The 22,500-nt window shown below is 46.3% G+C and overlaps 1 protein-coding gene across 5 annotated transcripts in view; it reads left to right on the top strand.

Moving 5' to 3' along the window:
* The window catches only part of LOC143284931 (SLIT-ROBO Rho GTPase-activating protein 1-like), a 308,900-nt gene that overhangs the window by 208,556 nt on the left and 77,844 nt on the right, over positions 1-22,500 (top strand). The window contains exon 1 of one of the 5 annotated variants that reach the window (XM_076592083.1): positions 12,634-13,226. The exons of the other annotated variants lie outside the window; for them this stretch is intronic. Within the exon in view, the coding sequence (XP_076448198.1) occupies positions 13,094-13,226 (133 nt within the window). The 5' untranslated portion in view covers positions 12,634-13,093. Of the gene's footprint in view, positions 1-12,633; positions 13,227-22,500 lie in introns of those variants that run through there. 5 annotated transcript variants of the gene reach the window in all.

Raw genomic sequence — 22,500 nt, 5'->3', positions numbered from 1 at the left:
TGCTGCTGTGCTGTGCTGTGCTGTGCTGTGAGCGTGCACCGTGTTTGTGGCTTGGCTGTCTTGTGTGTGTGTGTGTGTGTGTGTGTGTGTGTCACTCTCTCTCTGATTCTCTCTCTCTCTTTCTTTGTTTCTGTCTGTGTCTGTCTCTCTCTGTTTCTCTCTCTCTCTCTCTCTCTCTCTCTCTCTCTCTCTCTCTCTCTCTCTCTCTCTCTCTCTCTCTCTCTCGCTCTCTCTCTCCTGTAAAGTGACGTTGTTGTTTTTTTTCCTAACGGATGTTAACATTGGAGTCCCCACCCCTTTCCCACCCCTATTGTCACGGGTAGAAAGGCCTGAACAATATTAAACCATTCACACTTCACACTCCCTCTCTCACTCTCTCACCCTCCCTCTTTCTCTCTCTCTTTCTCTGTGTATGTGATTGTGCCATGTGTGTGTGGGCAGGGTGAGGGGGGTGTGTGGGTGGGGAGGGGGAGCTAGCTTTCACTTTGTCTCTGTCTTGTCTGTCTCTGTACCATTCACACTGTTCTCTCTCTCTCTCTCTCTCTCTCTCTCTCTCTCTCTCTCTCTCTCTTTCTCTCTCTTTCTCTCTCTCACTCTGTGTGTGTGTGTGTGTGTGTCGCTGACATCGACGTTCATGATGTGTTTTGGTGTGGAGAGAGAGAGAGAGGTCTGGCCACGCTCAGTGTAGAACTGCATGCAGTGTGTGAACTCGGATGATGATGATGATGATGATGATGCGGCTTGTGGCGGGCTGGCATGGCAGCAAGCTAGTCTGTTTGGCAAATCCCCACCCCCCTGCCCCCACCATTATAATATTGTCCTTGACCGACAGCACGTGCTGTCCGCTGTTGTGCTGTGTAAGTGGTGGGGGAGGAGGGTGTCAGTTTATATTATACTGTACTGGTTTGTATTGCGGGGTGTCTCGCTGTTGTTGTTGTTTAGTGGGTAAGGGAGGAGGGGAGGGAGGTTGGGGGAGGGGGGAGGACTGGTGTGTCGCCGGCTTGTGCAAAAGGTTAGTGTGTGTGTGTGTGTGTGTGTGTGTGTGTGCAGATGTTGTTTAGCAACAGGCCTTGTCTCAGTCTCTGTCACCGTCTTATTGTGTGAGGCTGCTGTGCTGTTCTTCGATGTCAGTGTGTGTGGCTTTGCTGTCCGCTGGCAGTGTTACTGCTGATACTGCTGCTACTGCTGCTGCTGCTGCTATTACTGCTGCTACTGCTGCTGCTACTGCTGCTGCTGCTGCTGCTGCTGCTGCTGCTATTACTGCTGCTGCTGCTGCTGCTGCTGATACTGCTGCTGCTGCTGCTGCTGCTGCTAGTATTGCAGGATGGGTGTGTGTAAAGTGTGTGCGCGTGGTCTATGTTTTCTTGTGTAAAAATTAGTTGGGTTCTGTGGGGGTTTGGGGGTTGTTGTTTTTTTGTGGCTGTGTTCGTTTTTTCATTAGTGCTTTTTTTGGTGTGATGGTTCCTGCCACTACTACTACTACTGCACTAGTGAGTACTACTACTTCTACTACCGCTGCTGCTGCTACTACTAATACCACTACTACTTCTACTGCCGCCGATTGTTCTGCAAAGTGTTTCTTTTTCAAGAAAATAATTAAGTTGTGATTCGTGTGTTTGGGCGTGTTCAGTTCAGTTCTTCATCGCTGTTTCGTTTGGGGATTGGGGGTTGTTGTTGTTGTTGTTTTTTGGGGGGACTGGGGGGGAGAGAGGAGGGTGTGTGTATGTGTGTGTGGGAGGGGGGGGGGTTAAATCTGGACGACGTTTCAGAGTTTTTACTGAGCTATGTGTTTGTGACTGGTGTGTGTGTGTGTGTGTGGTGTTGTTAATGGGTTCAGTTGCAGTACTTGGGGCCGGCAAGAGAAGTTCTGTAGTGTGCAGTTTTGATAGTACTGTTTTCCCGGGAAGATGTTGTCTTCGTCTGTTTTGTCGCTTTATGAACATTTTTTTTGCTTTTTTTTTTGGTTTGTTTGTTTTTGGTTTGGGTTTTTTATGGTGAAGACCTCCGTCTTGTTTCTTTTCTTCTTCTTCTTCTTTTCATTAAAAAATGAAGTTATATTTTTCTGTTTTTGTTTTTGTTTTTTCTCTCAGCAGCGGAAACTATGATAAAAATCGGAACGTTAGACAGTATTTTGATGAACGCGCAAAACGGCAAACACGTTCGGATGAACTGACTTCGCGCGCCCACAGCCCCCCCCCCCCCCCCCCCCCCCCCCCCCCCACACACACACACACACTGCTACGTACCTTTTGGGAGCTCCTTAAGTATGAACCATAACAAAGTGGTTATGATGATAGTGTCCTACCTGAAGGTATGTCAAAATTCGGGTGTTCACCACTGCCAGTCCTCCGGTTTGGTTTTGGTTGTTGCTATTTTGTAGGGTTTTTTTGTTGTTGTTTATTTTTTGTTTTGTTTTTGTTTTTTGGTTTTTTACTATTGGTTATTTTGTAGGGTTTTTTTTTTGTTTTGTTTGTTTTTTGTTGTTGTTTTTTTACTGACTGTCTGTGTTGTGCCGTGCACTTAACAGCAGTGGCGGCCGTAACGTTGTGTTTTCAGTTGAAGCCACAGTGTCCGAGTGGTTAAAGCCTTGACTTTCTTCTTCTTCTTCTTCTTCGTCTTCGTCGTCGTCGTCGTCGTTCGTGGGCAGGAACTCCCACGTTCACTCGTATGGACACGAGTGGGCGTTTACGTGTAATCATGACCGTTTTTACCCCGCCATGTAGGCACCCAAAATCCGTTTTCGGGGGTGTTGTTTCCAAACCCCACCGAACGCTGACATGGATTACAGGATCTTTAACGTGCGTATTTGATCTTCTGCTTGCCGTATACACACGAAAGGGGTTCAGGCACAAGCAGGTCTGCACATGTGTTGACCTGGGGAGATTGGAGAAATCTCCACCCTTTACCCACCAGGCGCCGTTACAGAGATTCGAACCCGTGACCCTCAGATTGAAAGTCCCAACGCTTTAACCACTCGGCTATTGCGCCGGTCGTTGGAGTTCGAAGGGACTGGGTTCCGATTCTGTTCACTGCGCCTGGTGGGTTAAAAAAAAGAAAAAGAAAAAAAGAAGAAGATGGAGAGTGATTGTTGAACTGTTGTGTACATCAGCTGCCTAGTGCCTCAGTGAACCAACCCCCGTCGTGTATACCACGCTCGCGGAAGATCGAATGCACACAGCAAGAGATCCTAGCTGTAATCCATGTCAGCGTTCAGTGACCAGCTGTGGAAACAACAACATGGATACGTCTGCACAGCCACGAAAGTGGAGTGCAAAGGCGGGAATGGCCGTGGATGTCAAAGTCCTGAAAAGAAACACAGAAAACCGCCCACTGATGTCAGAGATTTACCTCAGCTTTCATACTGTTTGGCCAACAGCACAGTGAAAGCTGTATGATCAGTGTGGTTTTTGTTGTTGTTTTTTCACTGCATTGGGAAGTCATTTACAGCTTAAGTCTTTTGTGAAGGACTTGACTCTCAAACTAGGAGGCAAGATTTTCAGTGGCTTTTAATACCGCAGCCTTGGGGACACGCTGGTATTTAGGAACTGCCGTCTCAACTCCGTCTGTCCAAACAGCTTCAATGCCCAGAGAGTGGGGATGTAACTTGGCCAAGACATTCAAATAGAATAGAATATGTCTTCATTACCAAGTGTACCGGGGTCACAAGGAATATTGGGGGTGGGGTGGGGATAGTACATAACATGGTACATCAATCTAAAAACTTGGGCACATGCATATACTGCACACACACACACACACAACGCACACACACACACACTCTCTCTCTCTCTCTCTCTCTCTCTCTCTCTCTCACTCACACACACACACACACACACACACACACACACACACACACACACACACACACACACGTTTGAACAGAAGCCGCATATTACATGTGGATGGGGTTGATGACTAGATCTTCAGGTAGATGGTTGTCAAAGTACAGTCAAAATCTAGCCGACATGGAAGGCGTCGTGATGGCTGCACATGTGTGTGTACCTTCCATATACATATATTGTGTATGTAAACACACATCTCAGTGGTACCTTCCAGTCTGAGGACTCAGTGTACTGTGAGTGGCTACTGTGCTGTATGGAAAAGTCAGGTGTGAGGGTGAGAGGTAGGAAGGGGGGCTCGGGGAGGGGGGGGAACTAAAAGGCATCACCGATAAGAATAGAACCCCGGAGAGGTTTATGAGAACACGGTGCTCCGTCTGTACTTGCTGTCTGTATATATACCACCCCCCACCCCGCCCCGATGTATTCCTGCAGAGTGTTGTGATGATTCCTCTGTTTATCACTTCTTATCTCCTTCCTTCCTTCCTTCCTTCCTTCCTTCCTTCCCAAGGCTGCCGTGCCCCCTCTGCCGTTTCAGCCCCACGATGCGCAATGCCATGGGGAAAGAGAGAGAGAGAGAGAGAGAGAGAAGAAGAAGAAGGAAAAAAAAGAAACAAAAAAGTGCCAGTAAGGGACTCTCGGAGCAAACAGCTCTTAGTGCTTGGTGGTGATTCATAAATTCCTGCCCAGAGAATGTCAGGACAGCTGATGCCTTGATCCTCTGCTGCTCTGGTGGTGGTGGTGGTGGTGGTGGTGGTCATAGTCGGACTACGACTGACTTTATCATACGTACATACATACGTACATGGCAGTGCTGGTGGTGGTGGTGGTGGTGATTTTGTGATGTGCCTGTGCAGTGTGCACACCACATACTGGCGTGTTTTGAAAGGACCGTTGGCTGTCATCACTCAGTGTGCGTGAAACCTTCAAGTTTAGAAAGCTGTTATGTGACAAAACTGAGTGTAATTTGTGTTGGCGGAAGTTTTCTCTGTGAGAGAGAGAGAGAGTTCTATTTATATTTCAGTACCGTGGTGGTTGCTATCAATGCTGTCTTTGACGTGGGCAAAATCCCGGCTGAGGAGTGGAGGCTTTGTGGGAGACAGTTACTGACCTGGCTGTAGGCTGCCAGGGGGACATGGTCGTGTGTGTGTGTACATGCTGTCTTGTCTCTCTCTCTCTCTCTCTCTCTCTCTCTCTCTCTCTCTCTCTCTCTCTCAACCACACACGCACATCACACATGCACACACACATGAACATACTCTCTTCTCTCTCTCTCTCTCTCTCTCTCTCTCTCTCTCTCTCAATCACACACACACATACACATACACACACATGTACATACACTCCTCTCTCTCTCTCTCTCTCTCTCTCTCTCTCTCTCTCTCTCTCTCTCTCTCTCTCTCGTCCATTTCAAATATAATAACGATAATGGATATTGTTAGTCCACAACTGTCCAGAAATCAGTTTTATGTGCTTTTTTACAAAACACTTTTTTGTTTACGTAACACAAAAACACATAGCATCAATGTTATTACGTACGCAGACCAAAATGTGAAACTAACAAACGCAACACAAAATGTGAAACTAACAAACGCAACACACACACACACACACACACACACACACCCCACCTCCACCCCAGTCCACCAACCTTGTAGCGCTGTGTAAAACGTGCAAGCTGTATAGCGGGTAGGGGTGGACAACTGCATGCTGGACGAAATGTGTCAGGCGTGTGATCCGGCTTTAGTTCAGCTTAGTGGTGCCTTAGTTTTAATCCATGTCGGCTGTTGTGGCCCTGGACCTAACCCCCTCAATACAACACCACCAGGACTGAAGTGGTGAGGACACCCAGCTAGCCGCTCATTGACCTTGGGTCAGCGTTGACCAGAACCCGACCTGCTGAGTTTGTTTTTGGTTTTTTTTTGTTTTTGTTTTTTGATTTTTAAAGGCAGCGTGTCCTTGGTAGATGTTGTCGCGGGCGACAATATTTAGCATGCGTCGGTTTTGTTTGTTGTTGTTTTGGGGGGGTGTTGTTTTTTTTAGCGGTGTTGTGTCACTCGTCGGCGTGTTGTTATTGTCGCATGTAACGGGAGTGTTGCTACAAAAAAGGGGAAGATCAGCTGCGTCGGTGATAATAATGATTATAATAATAATTAGGAGGATAATGATAGTAATGATGATAATGAAAATGCAGTCTTATAGCGCAGTACCCCTGTCTCAGATGGGGCTCATCGCGCTTTACAATTAAATATACATTTTTTTAAAGACTAAATGACATAAGAAAATAATGTAAATCAACACAGGCAGTAGCAGAATCTATCCGCGTCACACTGGCCCAGATGGCAGCAACATAAAGCACGTCACATTCACCCCAGTCAAAATATACATACGTCATACATTCTGTGCCGTTGACAAGTGTTTCTGGGAAGAGTTTGCCACGCTGGAAGTAAAAGTAGATGTAGTCTTCGGATCGTATAGGATCTAGCCATTCGTATGAAACGATAAAGCGAGGTCCCTTGTGCAGCATGCGCTTAGCGCACGCAAAAGAACCCACGGCAACAAAAAGGTTGTTCCTGGCAAAATTCTGTAGAAAAATCTACTTCCATAGGAGAAAAACAAAAACAAAAAAACAAAACAAAATGAAACTTCACGCAGGAAAAAATAGTCCATGCAGCAGCTTGTGGGTGTGTTGTGTGTGTGTGCGTTTGTAAGAGAGAGAGAGGGAGAATGTATGTGTGAGAGAGAGGGAGAGTGTGTGAGTGAGAGAGAGAGAGAGACTGAGAGAGAGAAGTTGGATCATAGCGATAGGTGTGCGTTGCCTTGAGGGCTGTGTGGTGTAGTTTTAGTTTCACATCCATCTGTTTCCGAAGTTTGTGGATGATGGAAGTGACAGACAGTGTGACAAGGTTGGTTGGTTTGGGGATGGTGGGGGGACGGGGGGGGGGGGGGACAGATGACAGATCTGTCTTCACGGTGACGAGGTTAGTGTTCAAGGACAGGTGAATTCTGGGGGGGGGGGGGGGGGGGGGGAGAGAGCGGGAGGAGACTGACAAGATGATTGATGATTGATTGGCCACAAGTGTGCACAGAATTCCGATGTTGTTGGTGGGTTTTTTGCCTGTACTACTGTACTATTATCAGTTGGGGTTGACTTGTTCAAGGCCATGACTTGCTTGTCAGACTGTTCATTAATTCACTGTATACAGGACCGGAGATGGTTGGTTGGTTTCATCTGGTGAGCGAGCTGTCTTGCCTGAGTTCGATTCTTGGAGACGGTGGTGTGTGTTTGGCCTGTACTGTGAAGCAGTGTTGTGTTGTGTGTGTGTGTGTGTGTGTGTGTGTGTTGTTTATATTAATACCTTCGGAAATGCGACAGACGCATTTGATTAATTAATAATTAATCCGGTTATGTGCCGTGTGTGGTTTTCGAGCTGAGGTGCTGACGTATTCGACGTGTTAGCACGTCCGCAACAGTGCAGTAAAGGTTGCCATTTTTGCGTGTGTGTGATTTGCTCTGTGTGTGTGTGTGTGTGTGTGTGCGCTGCATTTGTACATCCAGAAATGTGACACACGCCTAGGATATTTTAATCAGGTTAGGTGCCGCGCGTAAGTTCGATAGACTGTGACTGAGGCGATAATGTGTTTGGTCTCTTTCATATATCGGTATATGCGCAACAGTGTAGTTCTTTGGTTTTTTCGGGTTTATACACTCTGAAATTTTACAGACACTGTGTAGTTCTGTTGGTGTTTTTTTTTTCTTTCAGGTTTATACACTCAAGAAATGTTAAAGACGCATTGGAATTGCACGTACAAATAAACCATGTGTTTATTGTGTAACCCTGGTAGTTGTGCTTGTAAAGGGTGCAACGTTTGTTCACTGGAGCTCCACTCTTAGGTTTTACACGTGTTGTGTGAGTGACGGTTTTTGTTTGGTTTGTTGTTGGTGTTGTTTTTTTCATGGAACTGGGCGAGTCTGGACTCTTCCGTCAAGAAAAAAAAAAGATCAGGCAGTTGACATTGTGCAATGTGGAGGGGGAGGGAGTGAGTATGAAGGAGGTAAGAGGATGGAGGGAGAGGGATGGAGGGGGTATGGGGGAGGAGGGGGGTGGGGGCATTATCGTGTGATGCAGGTTTGTCGGATTTGATGGGAGAGGGAGGGTCGTTCCCCCCCCCTCCTCCCCATGCAGTTCGATACACTGAAGGTAACTTTAGATCAATGTGAGTATTGTAGTGCAGTGGTGTTGTGTACTGTTCTGTGCTATACTCCTGCTGTGTTCTGTTTTATTATAGTCTGTGGTAAATGCTTTTTGTCACAACAGATCTTCTGTGTGGGAAATTCGGGTTGCTCTCCTCCCCAGGGAGTGCGTATTATTGCTTCAGTGCACTGCCATCCTCTGTGTGTGTGTGTGAGAGAGAGAGAGAGAGAGAGAGAGAGGGATTCTCCTGAGAACTTTTTTGCCCTTTTTTCTTCGTTTTTCTTCTTTTTAATTTTTATTTTATTTTAGTGTGTGTGTGCGCGCTTGCTTAGAGTTGATTTCTTCAGATTTTGCGGCTCACAAATACCATAATTATTATTATTGTTATTATTTATTCATTAAATGTATTCATTTAGTATTGTCATTATTTTTTTTCCCTCAAAGCCTAAGCCTTGACCCCCCCCCTCCACCCTCTCCCTCCACTGGTATGGCTACTTTACTTCCTCACGACCGTCAGAGATCTTCAGTCATTTTCTTTAACGTCTGTTCTGTGGAAGTGTTGTTAGACCTCAGGATTGTAACCATGTCTGTGTGTGTGTGTGTGTGTGTGTTGTTTTTTTCTGATAATGTCATTCCAATAGCAGGTGTGTGTGTTCCGATCCGAAAGGCAAGGTGAGACAAAGCTAGCAGTTTATTTCATGTACCGGCTGGGGGCATTATTTGGAAACATTCCACACATACATGTATCTTTTCACACACACCCTGAAAAAGAGTGATTGTCAAAAACTTGCATTTTAAAAACAAAAAGCCCACTCGAAAGGTATATTTTTGGTCAGTGGTTTTTCCAACGTCCAGTATCCAGCTGAACGTGTGTACAATGTTTGAGCATCTTTGAAGACAGTATGTGTTTTGAGACCCGCTATCTCATTTAACGCTTCTGACAGATGGGATGGTTGTCATCATTGTCCACAGCCGTGTTTTTTTTTTGTTTTTTAATTATAACTGTACCGACGGATGGAGTTATTGTAATCACTGTCTGTAGCCTTGTTTCGGATTATAAGTTACGTGTGAAGCTGTTGACAGTTCTTAACAGATTGTCCACTTTCGACCATTTGTTAATTCCCAAAAACCTAACGCGTTCGAGATGGCCCGTTCAACTTCAAGATTACGCGCCTTTGACAATTGATAATTCCAAAGCACATACATTCAAGGCACTTTGGTCCTGGATTTAGTTTGAGGCTGTAGTCTGACTGTTGATAAACTATCATCCATGCAGTTTGAGGCTGTAGTCTGTCTGACTGTTGATAAACTATCATCCATGCAGTTTGAGGCTGTAGTCTGACTGTTGATAAACTATCATCCATGCAGTTTGAGGCTGTAGTCTGTCTGACTGTTGATAAACTATCATCCATGCAGTTTGAGGCTGTAGTCTGTCTGACTGTTGATAAACTATCATCCATACAATGCGTTGTTGTTCACCAACCAGTTGAACGTGCCACAGAAGAGATCAGTCAGCTGAACTCAGAATCAGAGAACAATGGCCGGAAGGCAAACAGTGGTCAAGCGGATGTGTGTGGGAGGTGGGGGGGTGTGGATTGTGAGGGTGTGCGGTGATGGTTGAGGGTTTGTTTGCTAACAGGAAACAGGACACACTGACACAGCTCAGCCTTCTCTTTCTCTCTCTGTCTCTGTCTCTTTCTGATCAAACCCAGGCTTACTCTTCAAGAGGGGCTGGCCCATGTTTGCTGCTGAGATGGGGAAGGAGGTTGGTGGGGCAGGGGGAGGGAGATAGGGGGGAGCGAGGGGGTGGGGGGAGCAGCGTAACAGTGATGCTTAGTGATCTCTACGACAGCAAAGTCTTGTCAGTGTGTGTGTTGACATGTGTCGTGATAGGAGCACGAGAATCTGGTTTGTCACGGACTTGGCGAAGTTTGTATGGACTGTGTTTGGAAGAGACCCAGGTCTGAGGGCTGTGTGTGTGTGTGGTGTGTGTGTGTGTGTGTGTGTGTGTGACGGACGACGCTTGAGGGGTCATGGCAGACCCATGCACAGGCAGGAACCGGTGTGACTGATCCTGTAGGACATGGTCGATACCGCGAGGACGTTGTGAAGGCAGAAGGCATGCATGTAGGGGGATGTGTGATTGCCGTGACGTGCTGGTTGTGTGTGTGTGTGTGCGTACACGTGTGTGTGTGTGTGTGTGTGTGTGTGGCGTACACGTGTGTGTGTGTGTGTGTGTGTGTGTGTGTGTGTGTGTTTTCTATTACTCATGTACCTCGAGGAAGAAGAAGCGAAGCGTGGTTGCCGAGACAGTGTTTCGTGTTTAGAATACAGTTATGATATTCTCTCTGTCTGTCTCCACGTTTCTGTCTCTCTGTTTCTCTCTCTGTCTCTCTCTGTCTCTGTATTTCTGTCTCTGTCTCCCTCTCTCTCTCTTTCCATCTACAATTATTGTTTTACTTCGTTTTATAAATCCACACGCATATATTTATAAGTATCCATGTCATCATCATCATCTGTCGCTAGATCGCTTTCATGACAGGAATTGTTATGCTTGTCGAATATTTTGTTTTGGTACAAACTGTGTAATCTTAGCATTACATCAGATGTAGTGTTACTCTGGTGTGCGTGTGTGTGTGTGTGTGTGTGTGTCTGCGTTTGTCTGTCGGGTGTTCGAAGGGGGAAGCTCTATGCTTGTGGCGAGCGAAGGTCCGGCCTGTTGTGGCTTTCATGCAAAAGTTGGGTGTGTTTCTGTTTGTGTGTGTCGAGTTGGTTTCGCATTTCTTATGGTCAGCGAGATTTTTGCATAGTTTTTATTTTCGTATTTTGTGGATTTTTTTCTTCTTCACGATTTATTTGTTTAGATATTTATTCCTTTCTTTCTTGGTTTCTTTTTCGTGGTATATTCATTTGAGTATTAATTCGTCTTTCTTTCTTTTCGGTTTTTTTACGTGATATATTTATTTGTTTATACATTTCTTTCTTTTTCCTGATTTATTGATTTATTTATTCTTTTCCTTCTGTCTTTACTTATTTATGACAACAAAGGCCGTGGTTTCTGTGAGGAAGTTTTGCGAGGTACAGTGACTGGAGACCAGAATATTCTGATATGACGGAGTTACTAAAGAGACGGAGCACACACATACTACAACTCAACTCGACAGTTTACACTTACTCAACTCGACAGTTTACACTTACTCAACTCTACAGTTTACACTTACTCAGCTCTACACATTACTATCACCTGCCTTCCAGTCAGGCTCTCCATCTGTCTGCTAACTGACTCACTCTGCAGTTTACACTTACTCAACTCTACAGTTTACACTTACTCAACTCTACACTTTACACTTACTCAACTCTACAGTTTACACTTACTCAGCTCTACACATTACTATCACCTGCCTTCCAGTCAGGCTCTCCATCTGTCTGCTAACTGACATCTGTCTGCTACCTGACCATGTCCATGTGTCTGCTAACTAACCATGTCCATGTGTCTGCTAACTAACCATGTCCATGTGTCTGCTAACTACCATGTCCATGTGTCTGCTACCTGACCATGTCCATGTGTCTGCTAACTAACCATGTCCATGTGTCTGCTAACTAACCATGTCCATGTGTCTGCTAACTAACCATGTCCATGTGTCTGCTACCTGACCATGTCCATGTGTCTGCTAACTAACCATGTCCATGTGTCTGCTAACTAACCATCTCCATGTGTCTGCTAACTAACCATGTCCATGTGTCTGCTACCTGACCATGTCCATTGTGTCTGCTAACTAACCATGTCCATGTGTCTGCTAACTAACCATGTCCATGTGTCTGCTAACTAACCATGTCCATGTGTCTGCTACCTGACCATGTCCATGTGTCTGCTAACTAACCATGTCCATGTGTCTGCTAACTAACCATGTCCATGTGTCTGCTACCTGACCATGTCCATGTGTCTGCTAACTGACATCTGTCTGCTAACTGACCATGTCGAAGTCCACGCGCGTTGTTGGTGGTGGTGGTGGTTCAGTGACGTAAGCCACAGGCTGTGATGTCACACACGACAGGGCTCTCCTGTCAGAATTGCCTGCGAAAGTAACTTGCCGAGAAGTCGTTGTTGCTCTGTGTGTGTGTATGTGTGTGTGTGTGTGTGTGTGCCGTGTGTGTGTGTGTGTGTGTCGTATCTCTGTGTGTGTGTGTGTGTCTTATCTGTGTGTGTGTGTGTGTGTGTATGTCGTATCTGTGTGTGTGTGTGACAAGAACGAGACTTGGTGGTCATTAGCGGCGGGGCTATTGACCGACTGGACTGGACTGGACTGACCAGCCATCTGTCCTCAACTTGCTGTGGCCTTGTTTGGTTAATAGATCATCAGACCACGGGACCATTGTCACTCCCATCTGGCAGAGGTGACCCCTTCCCCTCTCCCTCTCTTCCTCCCCCCTCCCACCCCCCTCCCTTCCTCCTCACTAGGCTGTGACACAGAGAAGAGAGACCTGTGTTGATTGGTCAAGTGAAGAAGATGACATTTTTGGCTTGTGTGCCTTCTTGAAAGTGAATAAAATTATGTGATTGGTGGGTTGAGCTAGCTTTCATGGAGGAGATATCTACCCGACGCTGACTGGTCGATGAAGAAGATGACGACGGATTTTTCGGGCCTGTGTGTATGTACGTGAAAAGGGAAAGAGTTGATTGGTTGTGAGACAAGACTGCACGTGGATTGGTCAGTGGTGATGAAAGCTTAACCAATCCCCCAGCGGCACGTGAAGAAAGCGACGATCTGATTGGTGGAGGATGTGATGTGATTCGAGAGAGCGATGTGGACTGGTTGATTGATCCCGTACCGTGTGAAGAAGAAGAAGATGACGACGACAACGATGATGACGGTAACGGCGACTTGTGAGGAAGGGAGAAGGGGCCAGGCGTTGTATTGGTCGAGCTTGTGAAAGGAGAGAGGGAGAGGGATTACACGGTGGTGGTGTGTGCTGAGGGTGATAGTGCTTGTTGGTGCTGACAGTGGCTGAGGGTGATAGTGGTGAGGGTGATTGTGGTGGTGGTGGTAGCGGCTGGTGATGCCCACCATGATGAGGACTCAGAGGAGTACCCCCAGAGCGTCCAGGATGTCGGCCCACAGGAACCGCTACTCGCTGTTCGCCTGCACCCAGCCCATGGAGGACTTCCACCCGGCTACCCCACAGGTGGAGGGTAAGTGTTGTCTTCGTCGTCATCGTCATCGTCGTGGTGGTGACGTATTAGTGCAATGGCTTATATTGGAGTGATGGCCTAGAGGTAACGCGCCCGCTTAGGAAGAGAGAATCTGAGCGCGCTGGTTCGAACCACGGCTCAGCCGCCGATATCCCCCCCCCCCCCCCCTCCACTAGACCTTGAGTGGTGGTCTGGACGCTAGTCATTCGGATGAGACGATAAACCGAGGTCCCGTGTGGTAGCATGCACTTAGCGCACGTAAAAAGAGCCCACGGCAACAAAAGGGTTGTTCCTGGCAAAATTCTGTAGAAAAAGTCCACTTCGATAGGAAAAACAAATAAAAACTGCGCAGGAAAAAATACAAAAAAAAGGGGGGGGGGTGTTGCTGTATTATAGCGACGCGCTCTCCCTGGGGAGAGCATCACGAATTTCACACAGAAAAATCTGTTGTGATAAAAAGAGATACACACACACACACACACACACACACACACACACACACACACACACACACACACACACAGAGAGAGAGAGAGAGAGACTCAGAGAGATATGTCTTCATCCCAATATGTTCTTGTTTCTTTTCCTTCGCCTCCTCCTCCTCCTCCTCCTCCTACTCCTCCTCCTCCTCCTCCTCCTCCTCCTCCTTCGTGACTGTACTGATCAGGAACATTTTTTGCCAGCACGTGTTCTCTCTCTGTTTCTCTTTCTCTGTTACTGTTCCCGCTCCCCACCCCCACTCTCTCTCTCCCCTCTCTCCTCTCTCTCTCCCCCCCTCCCTCCCCCCCCCCTCTTACATCTCAGCCGCTTCAGTCCGCTCTCTGTCTCTGTTACTATCCCTCACCACCTCCCTCTCTCTCTCTCTCCCTCTCTCTCTCTCTCCTCTCTCTCCCTCTCTCTTTCTCTCTCCCTCTTACATCTCAGCCTCTTCATTCCTCTCTCTGTTTCTCTTTCTCTCTCTGTCTCTCTTTCTCTGTTACTGTCCCTCACTCCCCCCCCCCCCCCCATCTCTCTCTCTCTCTCCTCTCTCCCTCTCTCTTTCTCTCTCCCTCTTACATCTCAGCCTCTTCATTCCTCTCTCTCTCCCTGTTTCTCTTTCTCTCGCTGTCTCTGTCCCTCCCTCCATCCACCCCCCCTCCCTCTGTCTCCCTCCATCTCTCTGTCATTGTGACTCTGTCTCCGTCTCTCTCTCTCTCTCTCTCTCTCTCTCTCTCTCTCTCTCTCTCTTTCTTTCTTTCTTTCTTTCACACTCTCTCTATCTCTCTGACAGTTAAAGGCAGAGGGGGTGAGGGGGATGGGGGGTACCAAAAACATAAAGAAGTCAATAGTTTTAGCAGAGGATGTGAGTCTGCCCCCCCCCCCCACCACCACCCACCCTGAACCCCCTCCCCCCCCTCTCTCTCTCCCTCTCTCTCCAACGTTGTGTGCACGTGTGGATGATTAGTGTCGGATCGTGTGTGTGTGGGTGGAGTTCAAATTTATGATCACGTAAAATATTTTCGATGTGTTCACAGATAAAGTGATTGAATTTGTTGTTGTTGTTGTTGTTTGCGCCCAGTCGTGCTCACCGCCTTCCCTCTCTTGCAGATCAGAAGGGTTAACTGTCAGGCAGTGTTTGATTGATACTGATCAGTTATAAGAATTTAAAAAAACAAAAAAGAATTAGAAAAAGAATGTATTTAAAAAAGGGTTTCTCTCCCTCCCTGTCTCTCTCTCACACACACACACACACACACACACACACACACACACACACACACACACACACACACACACACACACACACATTTTGACACATGCATGCACTCAGAGCAAGAGGGAGAGAGAGAGAGAGACGGAGAGAGAGATGTACACACACAGAGAGACAAAGAGACACACAGAGAGACACAGAGCCAGGATTGGATTATTGGTGTGTGGAGATTATATGTCAGTTCCAGACAGTTCGTGTGAACAGTTAGATGCCTTGACCAGCGCGTTGGTTTGTGGGGGGGTTCAGGCATCTGCATCCTATTTGTTTTTCTTTTCTATTATATATGGGCAGATGTGGCGTAGCGTGTATGGGTCAGCCCGTGACGCTTTTGAAACTTCCTGGGAATTGATCGAAGCTTTTGGTGGAGAATACATCTTTAGTCATTCGGATGATGATTATAATTATAATAATAATAATTATTATTATATTTAGATAGAGCTGAATCTTGTGCAGAGACAAATCAAAGCGCTTTCGCACCAGTCATTCACACCCATGTATAACTCTAAAACTGGAGAAACTGAAGACAAGGAAGAGGCAGGGAAGGGAGGCTATTTTGGGAAGAGGTGGGTTTTAAGGCCAGACTTGAAAGAGGTGAGTGCAGAGACCTGACGAAGCGAAAGAGAGGAAGTTCATTCCAATTGCAAGGCCCAGAGACAGAGAAAGAACGGCGACCAACAGTAAGACGATGAAAACGAGGTCCCGTGTGCATCATCTCAGCGTTCGTGAAAAAAAAAAAACCAAAAAACTAAACACACCGTGCGGCAACTAATGGGTTAATTGTCCCTGGCTGGAAAATGTGTAGAGAACAAAAACCCACTTTGATATATAAACTATAGATGCATTTGCAGTTGTTTTTTTGTTTGATTGTTTTTTCTAAATATTATTATTGTTGTTATTGTTATTTGTGGCACTGCACCGTGGTGATGTTATCTTTATTATTATTATTATTATGATGATTATTATTATGATTATGATGTGTGGATTTGCACCAAAGGCGACGCGCTCCATGGAGAGGGAGCAGTCCGAATTCAACAAAACCTTTTGACGACATGTTTTGTTTTGTTTTATAGAAAAAAAAGGTATGAATACTTAAAAAAAACAGCAACAAACAAACAACATTTAAAATATTTTACTGGCTTCCATTGAAGTGGTTGACATTTTGACCTCTCCCCCGTCCCCCGTCCTTAGGAGACAGAGAGAGGAGGTGGCAGAGACACAGAGAGAGGAGGTGGCAGAGACACAGAGAGAGAGAGAGAGAGGAGGTGGCAGAGACACAGAGAGAGACACAGAGAGAGGAGGTGGCAGAGACACAGAGAGAGACAGAGAGAGAGGAGGTGGCAGAGACACAGAGAGAGACAGAGACGGAGCGAGAGAGAGAAGGGAGAGATAGAGGTGGAGACAGGAAGTGACAAAGAGAGAGAGGGGAGGTGACAGAGAGAGAGACAGAGAGAGAGGAGGTGACACAGAGAGAGACAGAGACAGAGCGAGAGAGAGAAGGGAGAGATCGAGATGGAGACAGAGAAAGTGTGTGTGTGAGAGAGAGATGGAGACAGGAAGTGACAAAGAGAGAGAGAGGGGGGGGGGGACCTCGTCCCTGAACCTCTGACCAGACATTACCGACCCCCCAACTCCCACCACCTTTCCCTCTCTCCCCCTCCTACCCTCCTCCCCTTCCCCTCCACCCCCACCCCCTCACCCTTCTCACCATTGTCCCTCGGCTTTGTCACGTCTCCCTCCTCCTTCCCTCCCTCCCCCAGTTCCCCACCCCTACCCCCTCCCAGCTTCCCAAACACTAGCCCCCAACCCAACCACCACTACCCTTCCTCTCTCCAGGCCAGGACAAGTAATAAGGGAAGGGACAGTCAGTTCTTGTTGCCTGTTGCTCTTGTGTGTGTGTGTTTGTGTGTTTGATTAGCAGATGCTGGTGGCTAGTCTGTGTGTGTGTGTGGTGGTGGTGGTGGTGTGTGTGGTGTGTGTGTGTGTGTGTGTGTGTGTGTGTGTGTGCTTGATTAGCAGATGCTGGTGGTTAGTCTGGTGTGTGTGTGTGTGTGTGGTGTGTGTGTGTGTGTGTGTGTGCTTCATTTGCAGATGCTGGTGGTTAGTCTGCTCTGTGTGCGTGTGTGTGTGTGTGTGTTTGACTTCGCAGATGCTGATGGTTGGTCTGCTCTGTGTGTGCGCGCGCGCGCGTGCGTAGTGTGATGTCACCATAGCAACGGGCCAGCACTAATGGCCCGCACGCTGAGGGGGTGGTGGGGAGTGTGTGGGGAGGGGAGGGGGAGACGCGGGGGGGGGGGGGGAGGGGGAGTGAGATGAGGGTGAGGGGTAGAGTGGGTGGGGATGGGTGGGAGGGAGGGAGGGGGGGGGGGGTTAGGGGGGCGGGGAATTGACGCTGTGGAAGGAGGGGGAGGGAGGGAGGGGGGTGGTAGGGGGCGGGGAATGGACGCTGTGGAAGGAGGGGGAGTGGGGGAGGGAGGAGACAGGGGCGGTGGAGGAGTTGGGGAGGGGAGGTGGGGGGGGGGGGGGGAGGTGATATTGACTCCCATCCCCTCCTCATGTTAGTAATTGACGTGTGTGTGGGTGGTGTGGTGGATGGAAGGAAGTGATGTTTTGTGGGGAGGAAGGTGGGGTTGATGTCAGACGTGTGTGTGTGTGTGGCGGGAGTGGGGAGGGGTGCGTGTTTGGGAAGGTCGGGATGGCGTAATTGTGTGTGTGTGTGTGTGCGCGCGCGCGCGCGCATATATATGTGTGTGTTTGTTTGTGTGTGTGTGTGTGTACATAATTATACGTGTGTGTGTGTGTGTGTGTTTGCTTGTTTTTGTTTTTTTTATTTGAGGGAAGGGGGGGGGGGTCTTTGTTTTTGTTTTTGCTTTTTTGTGTGTGGTTTGTTTACTTATTTGATTATGATATCATTAATGAAAGCGGTGTTGAAAAGAATGATTGCGGGTGAAGAAGACGACGAGTCTCTGGAGGAGTTTGAAGGAGAGAAAGTTGCTGACTTTGATGGTTAATGCTCCTAATTTGGTGTGTTTTCTTTTCAGTGGTGATCATTGTAGTAAAGAGCGACAAAATTTTGAGAAACCGCTTTTTGAACTGCACACGTGCGCGCGCGCGTGTGTGTACACACACACACACACACACACACACACAAATATATATATATATCTTTAATGTACATTGAGCAATGAATTGAGTCTTGTGTATGTATACATGTAGATAAATATGTATCGATGTCATGTACGTTGGCAGGAACCTATTCTGGCATGGCAGCCACCCGCATATGTGTGTCAGTGCTTGTGAGCATGGTGTTTTGTGTGTTCGTGTGTGTGTGTGTGTGTGTGTGTGCGTGCAGGCGGGCGTATGCGCGCGGCGTGTGTGCGGCAGCAGTGTATTGTGTGAGAAGCTTTGAATGGAGTGGGATGCATGGAAACACAGGTAAAGCGATACACGATAGACGCGTGCTGAATATGAATAGCCTTTTCTTCTCTCTCTCTCTCTCTCTCTCTCTCTCTCGCTCTCTCGCTCTCTCTCTGTCTCCCTCTTACATCTCAATCTCTCCACCCCTTTTCTTCTCTCTCTCTCACTCTCTGTCTCCCTCTTACATCTCAATCTCTCCACCCCGCTCTTTGTCCCTCTACAAGCTGGTGCCAGAGCTTTGCATTTTTTGCGTCTAACTTTTTGACAGTTACACGTGACTAAATGCCTACGTTGACCGAACTACGCCATTGGTCAGTTCCATACTACACACAGTTAGTAGCGGGTTACGACCATACTAGGCTCTTCCGTCCGAGCAATGCAACTGGCTCGCACTCTGTGTGTCTGTCTGTCTGTATTTTCTCTGTATTTCTTCGCGCATGCATATACGTTATTCTAAAGAGTGTGATTGCGTTTATGTGTACAATTTCTATGTAGTCCTTTCTCATGATTTGTACTGGATGTGATGCTTTGATTTTTTTCTTCTTCTTCCTCTTCGTTTCTCGTTTGATGTAATGTGATGCTATTTGCAATTCATTTGTTTATTTGTTTCTCCACTTTTCTCCTTTTGGAGGCTGGATAAAAAATTTAAAAAAATTAAAGCATTGTTGCTTATTCTGTCACCCTCTGAAATAAAATTCATTCATTCATTCATTCTCTCTATCTCTTGTCTCTCCTTTCATTTACCCCCACCCCCCACGCCCCCACCTTCCTCCCTTCCCTTTGTCTCTGTGACTGTCACTCTCTGTCTCCGTCTGTCTGATTCTCTCTGTCTGTTTCTCTCTCTGTCTGTCTCTCTCTCTTTTTTAGTTTCTTTTAGGTTTTTTGTGTGTGTTTTTTAATCTATTTATTTAGTGTGTGTGTGTGTGTGTGTATTTCATGATTTTGTTTGTTTTCTTGTTGTTGTTTTTTGGGGGGGTTGTGGAATGGCTGTGAATGGTGAAATAATGGTGCATTTTGATTGTGTTTCATGATTTGTTGTTGTTTTTGTTGTTGCTCACTTTCCTTTTTTTTAGCTTTATTCCCTCTTTAGGGCGAGGGCTGGATGTAAAAAAGCATGTTACTTCCTTATCTATTACCCTCCATAATAAAGATCTTGTCTTGTCTTGTCTTGTCTGTCTCTGTCTGTCTCTATCTCTGTCTGTCTGTCTGTCTGTCTGTCTGTCTCTCTCTCTCTCTCTCTCTCTCTCTCTCTCTCTCTCTCTCTCTCTCTCTCTCCCTTAACATCTTGGATGTGACTCAGAACGAACAACAGCTGTCTTTTAACAAAAGCAGCTCTCTATAGAGAGAGATGAATGGAATGGGACTGACGTAGCTGTGGAAACTGAACCGGATGACCTGAAGAGATTGTGTGTGTGTGTGTGTGTGTGTGTGTAGTTTATGTGAGTGTGTGTGTGTGTGTGTGTGGTTTATGTGTGTGTGTGTGTGTGTGTGTGTGTTGTTTATGTGTGGGGGGTTGGGGGTTCAGTGTGAGTGTGTGCTGTTTGTGTGTGTAGTTTGCGTGTGCGTGTGTGTGGTTTGTGTGTGTGTGCCGGTGTGTGTGTGCGTGAGGTTTTCTTGTGCGTGTGTGTGTGATATGTGTGTGCTGAGCAGAATGTGTGTGTGTGTCTGTGTGTGCGTGTGCCTCTGTGTGTGCACCGATGTGTGTGTGTGTGTGTGTGGTTGATTGACTGCATTATTCCTGAGGGAGGTGTATTACCCCATGTAACACACAGCACTAACAGACAAAGCACTGAACCAGTCCAGCCGGCTTTCTTTGATGTCACTTCTGACGCCGCTCTTTTTGGTTCCCTTCATTGCCCGCTCCACCTGTTTGTGTCCGTCTGTCTGTCTGTCTGTCTGTCTGTGTCTTCCTTCCTTCCTGACCTTCTTTGTCTAGAGCTGTCTGTCTTTGTCTCTGAATCTGTGTGTGTGTGTGTCCTCCATCTCTCTCTCTCTCCTTTCTCTCTTTCTCCCTCTCTCTTTCTCTGTCCCTTACTTTCTCTCCCGCTTTCTCTCTGTCTCCCAAAAGCTCTCTCTTTCTTTCTCTCTGCTCTCTTCTCTGTCTTTTTTCTCTCTTCTTTCCCCCCTCTCTCTCCCTCCCTTTCTCACCCTCTCCCTCCCTCTCTCTCTCTCTCTCTCCCTTACCCTCTCTTTTCCTCTCCTTCCCCCCTCTCTCTCCCTCTTTCTCTCCCTCTCTCCCCCGTCCCTCTCTCTCCCTCTCCCCCTCTCTCTGGCCCCCCCCCTCTCTCTCTCCATTCACTCTGCAGTGAGGGCACAGACAAGACACAGACACTACTCTCTCTCTCTCTCTCTCTCTCTCTCTCTCTCAGCAGTAGCAGCAGCAGGTGAGTGAGTCATGCTTGTTGCCGATCGACGTCTGCGACAAGTAAAGAGAAATACTGGCCATCCCTCCCCCCCCCCCCATCCCCACCCCTACTGCCCCTCCCCCCTCCCCACTCTCCTCCCCTTCCCCTCTTTTTATTAGGTGCCCCTCCTTCCTTCCTTCCTCCCTTCCCTCCTTTCTTCCTATGCTTCCTTCCTATGCTTCCTTTCTCTCAATGACCCCTCCAGCTTCCCCCTTTTCCTCACTGCAGCACCCCACACTGGAAATTCTCTGTGTGTGTGTGTGTGTGTGTGTAGTGTGTGTGTTGTGTGGTGTCGGTGTGTGTGTGTTTGATACCGGAAACAAGTGTGCGTGCGTCCTAATTGTGTGTGTCCGTGTGTGTGCAGTGTGTGTGTGTGTGTGTGTGGCCGTGTGTGTGTGTGTCCTTGTGTGTGTGTGTGTGTGATTCCACAGTGTAGCGACGCTGTCTCCCTGGGGAGAGCAGCCCAAATTTCACACGAGAGAAATCTGTTGTGATAAAAGAAAAAGAAATACAAATTTATACTTATTCAAATATAATATAGACTGGAACACAACTGAACTGGGAAGAATTCCCCCACCTCCACCCCGAGGCAAATATAAATCTGCCATTCTGTTATTTCTTTTTTTTCCTGGATCAATCATTCAGTGTGTGGCATAAACGGGGGGAGGGGGGGGGGCCCTGTGTGAAGCACAGTGCTGGACGGGTCGGTCTGTGCCGTTTCTAAATGGCATTCGTTCAGGTGGCCGTCATTGTTGATATGACAGCTGCGCTCAGGGAGGTTTCTTGGATAAGCAGTTCTTATTGTCATTATTATTATTGTTGTTGTTATCATCATCATTTACTATTGTTATTGATTGATTGATAGGGATGTTGGATAAGCAGTTCTTATTGTCATTATTATTATTGTTGTTGTTATCATCATCATTTACTATTGTTATTGATTGATTGATAGGGATGTTTCAATGTTGGATAAGCAGTTATTAATGTCATTATTTTATTTTATTTTTATTTTTATTATCATCATCATTTACTATTGTGATTGATTGATTGATAGGGGTGTTTCAATGTTGGATAAGCAGTTATTAATGTCATTATTTTTTATTTTTTTATTATCATCATCATCATTTACTATTGTGATTGATTGATTGATAGGGGTGTTTCAATGTTGGATAAGCAGTTATTAATGTCATTATTTTTTATTTTTTTATTATCATCATCATCATCATTTACTATTGTGATTGATTGATTGATAGGGATGTTTCAATGTTGGATAAGCAGTTATTAATGTCATTATTTTTTATTTTTTTATTATCATCATCATCATTTACTATTGTGATTGATTGATTGATAGGGGTGTTTCAATGTTGGATAAGCAGTTATTAATGTCATTATTTTTTATTTTTTTATTATCATCATCATCATCATTTACTATTGTGATTGATTGATTGATAGGGATGTTTCAATGTTGGATAAGCAGTTATTAATGTCATTATTTTTTTTTTTTTATTATTATTATCATCATCATCATTTACTATTGTGATTGATTGATTGATAGGGATGTTTCAATGTTGGATAAGCAGTTATTAATATCTTTTTTAAATTTTTTTTATCATCATCATCATTTACTATTGTGATTGATTGATTGACAGGGGTGTTTGTTGGATAAGCAGTTATTAATGTCATTATTATGATTATTATTATTATT

The sequence above is a fragment of the Babylonia areolata genome, chromosome 8 (assembly GCF_041734735.1).
Source record: "Babylonia areolata isolate BAREFJ2019XMU chromosome 8, ASM4173473v1, whole genome shotgun sequence".
Lineage (NCBI taxonomy): Eukaryota > Metazoa > Mollusca > Gastropoda > Neogastropoda > Buccinidae > Babylonia > Babylonia areolata.
Note: the sequence above shows the minus strand (reverse complement) of the source record. Positions and strands in the feature narration are given on the sequence as shown.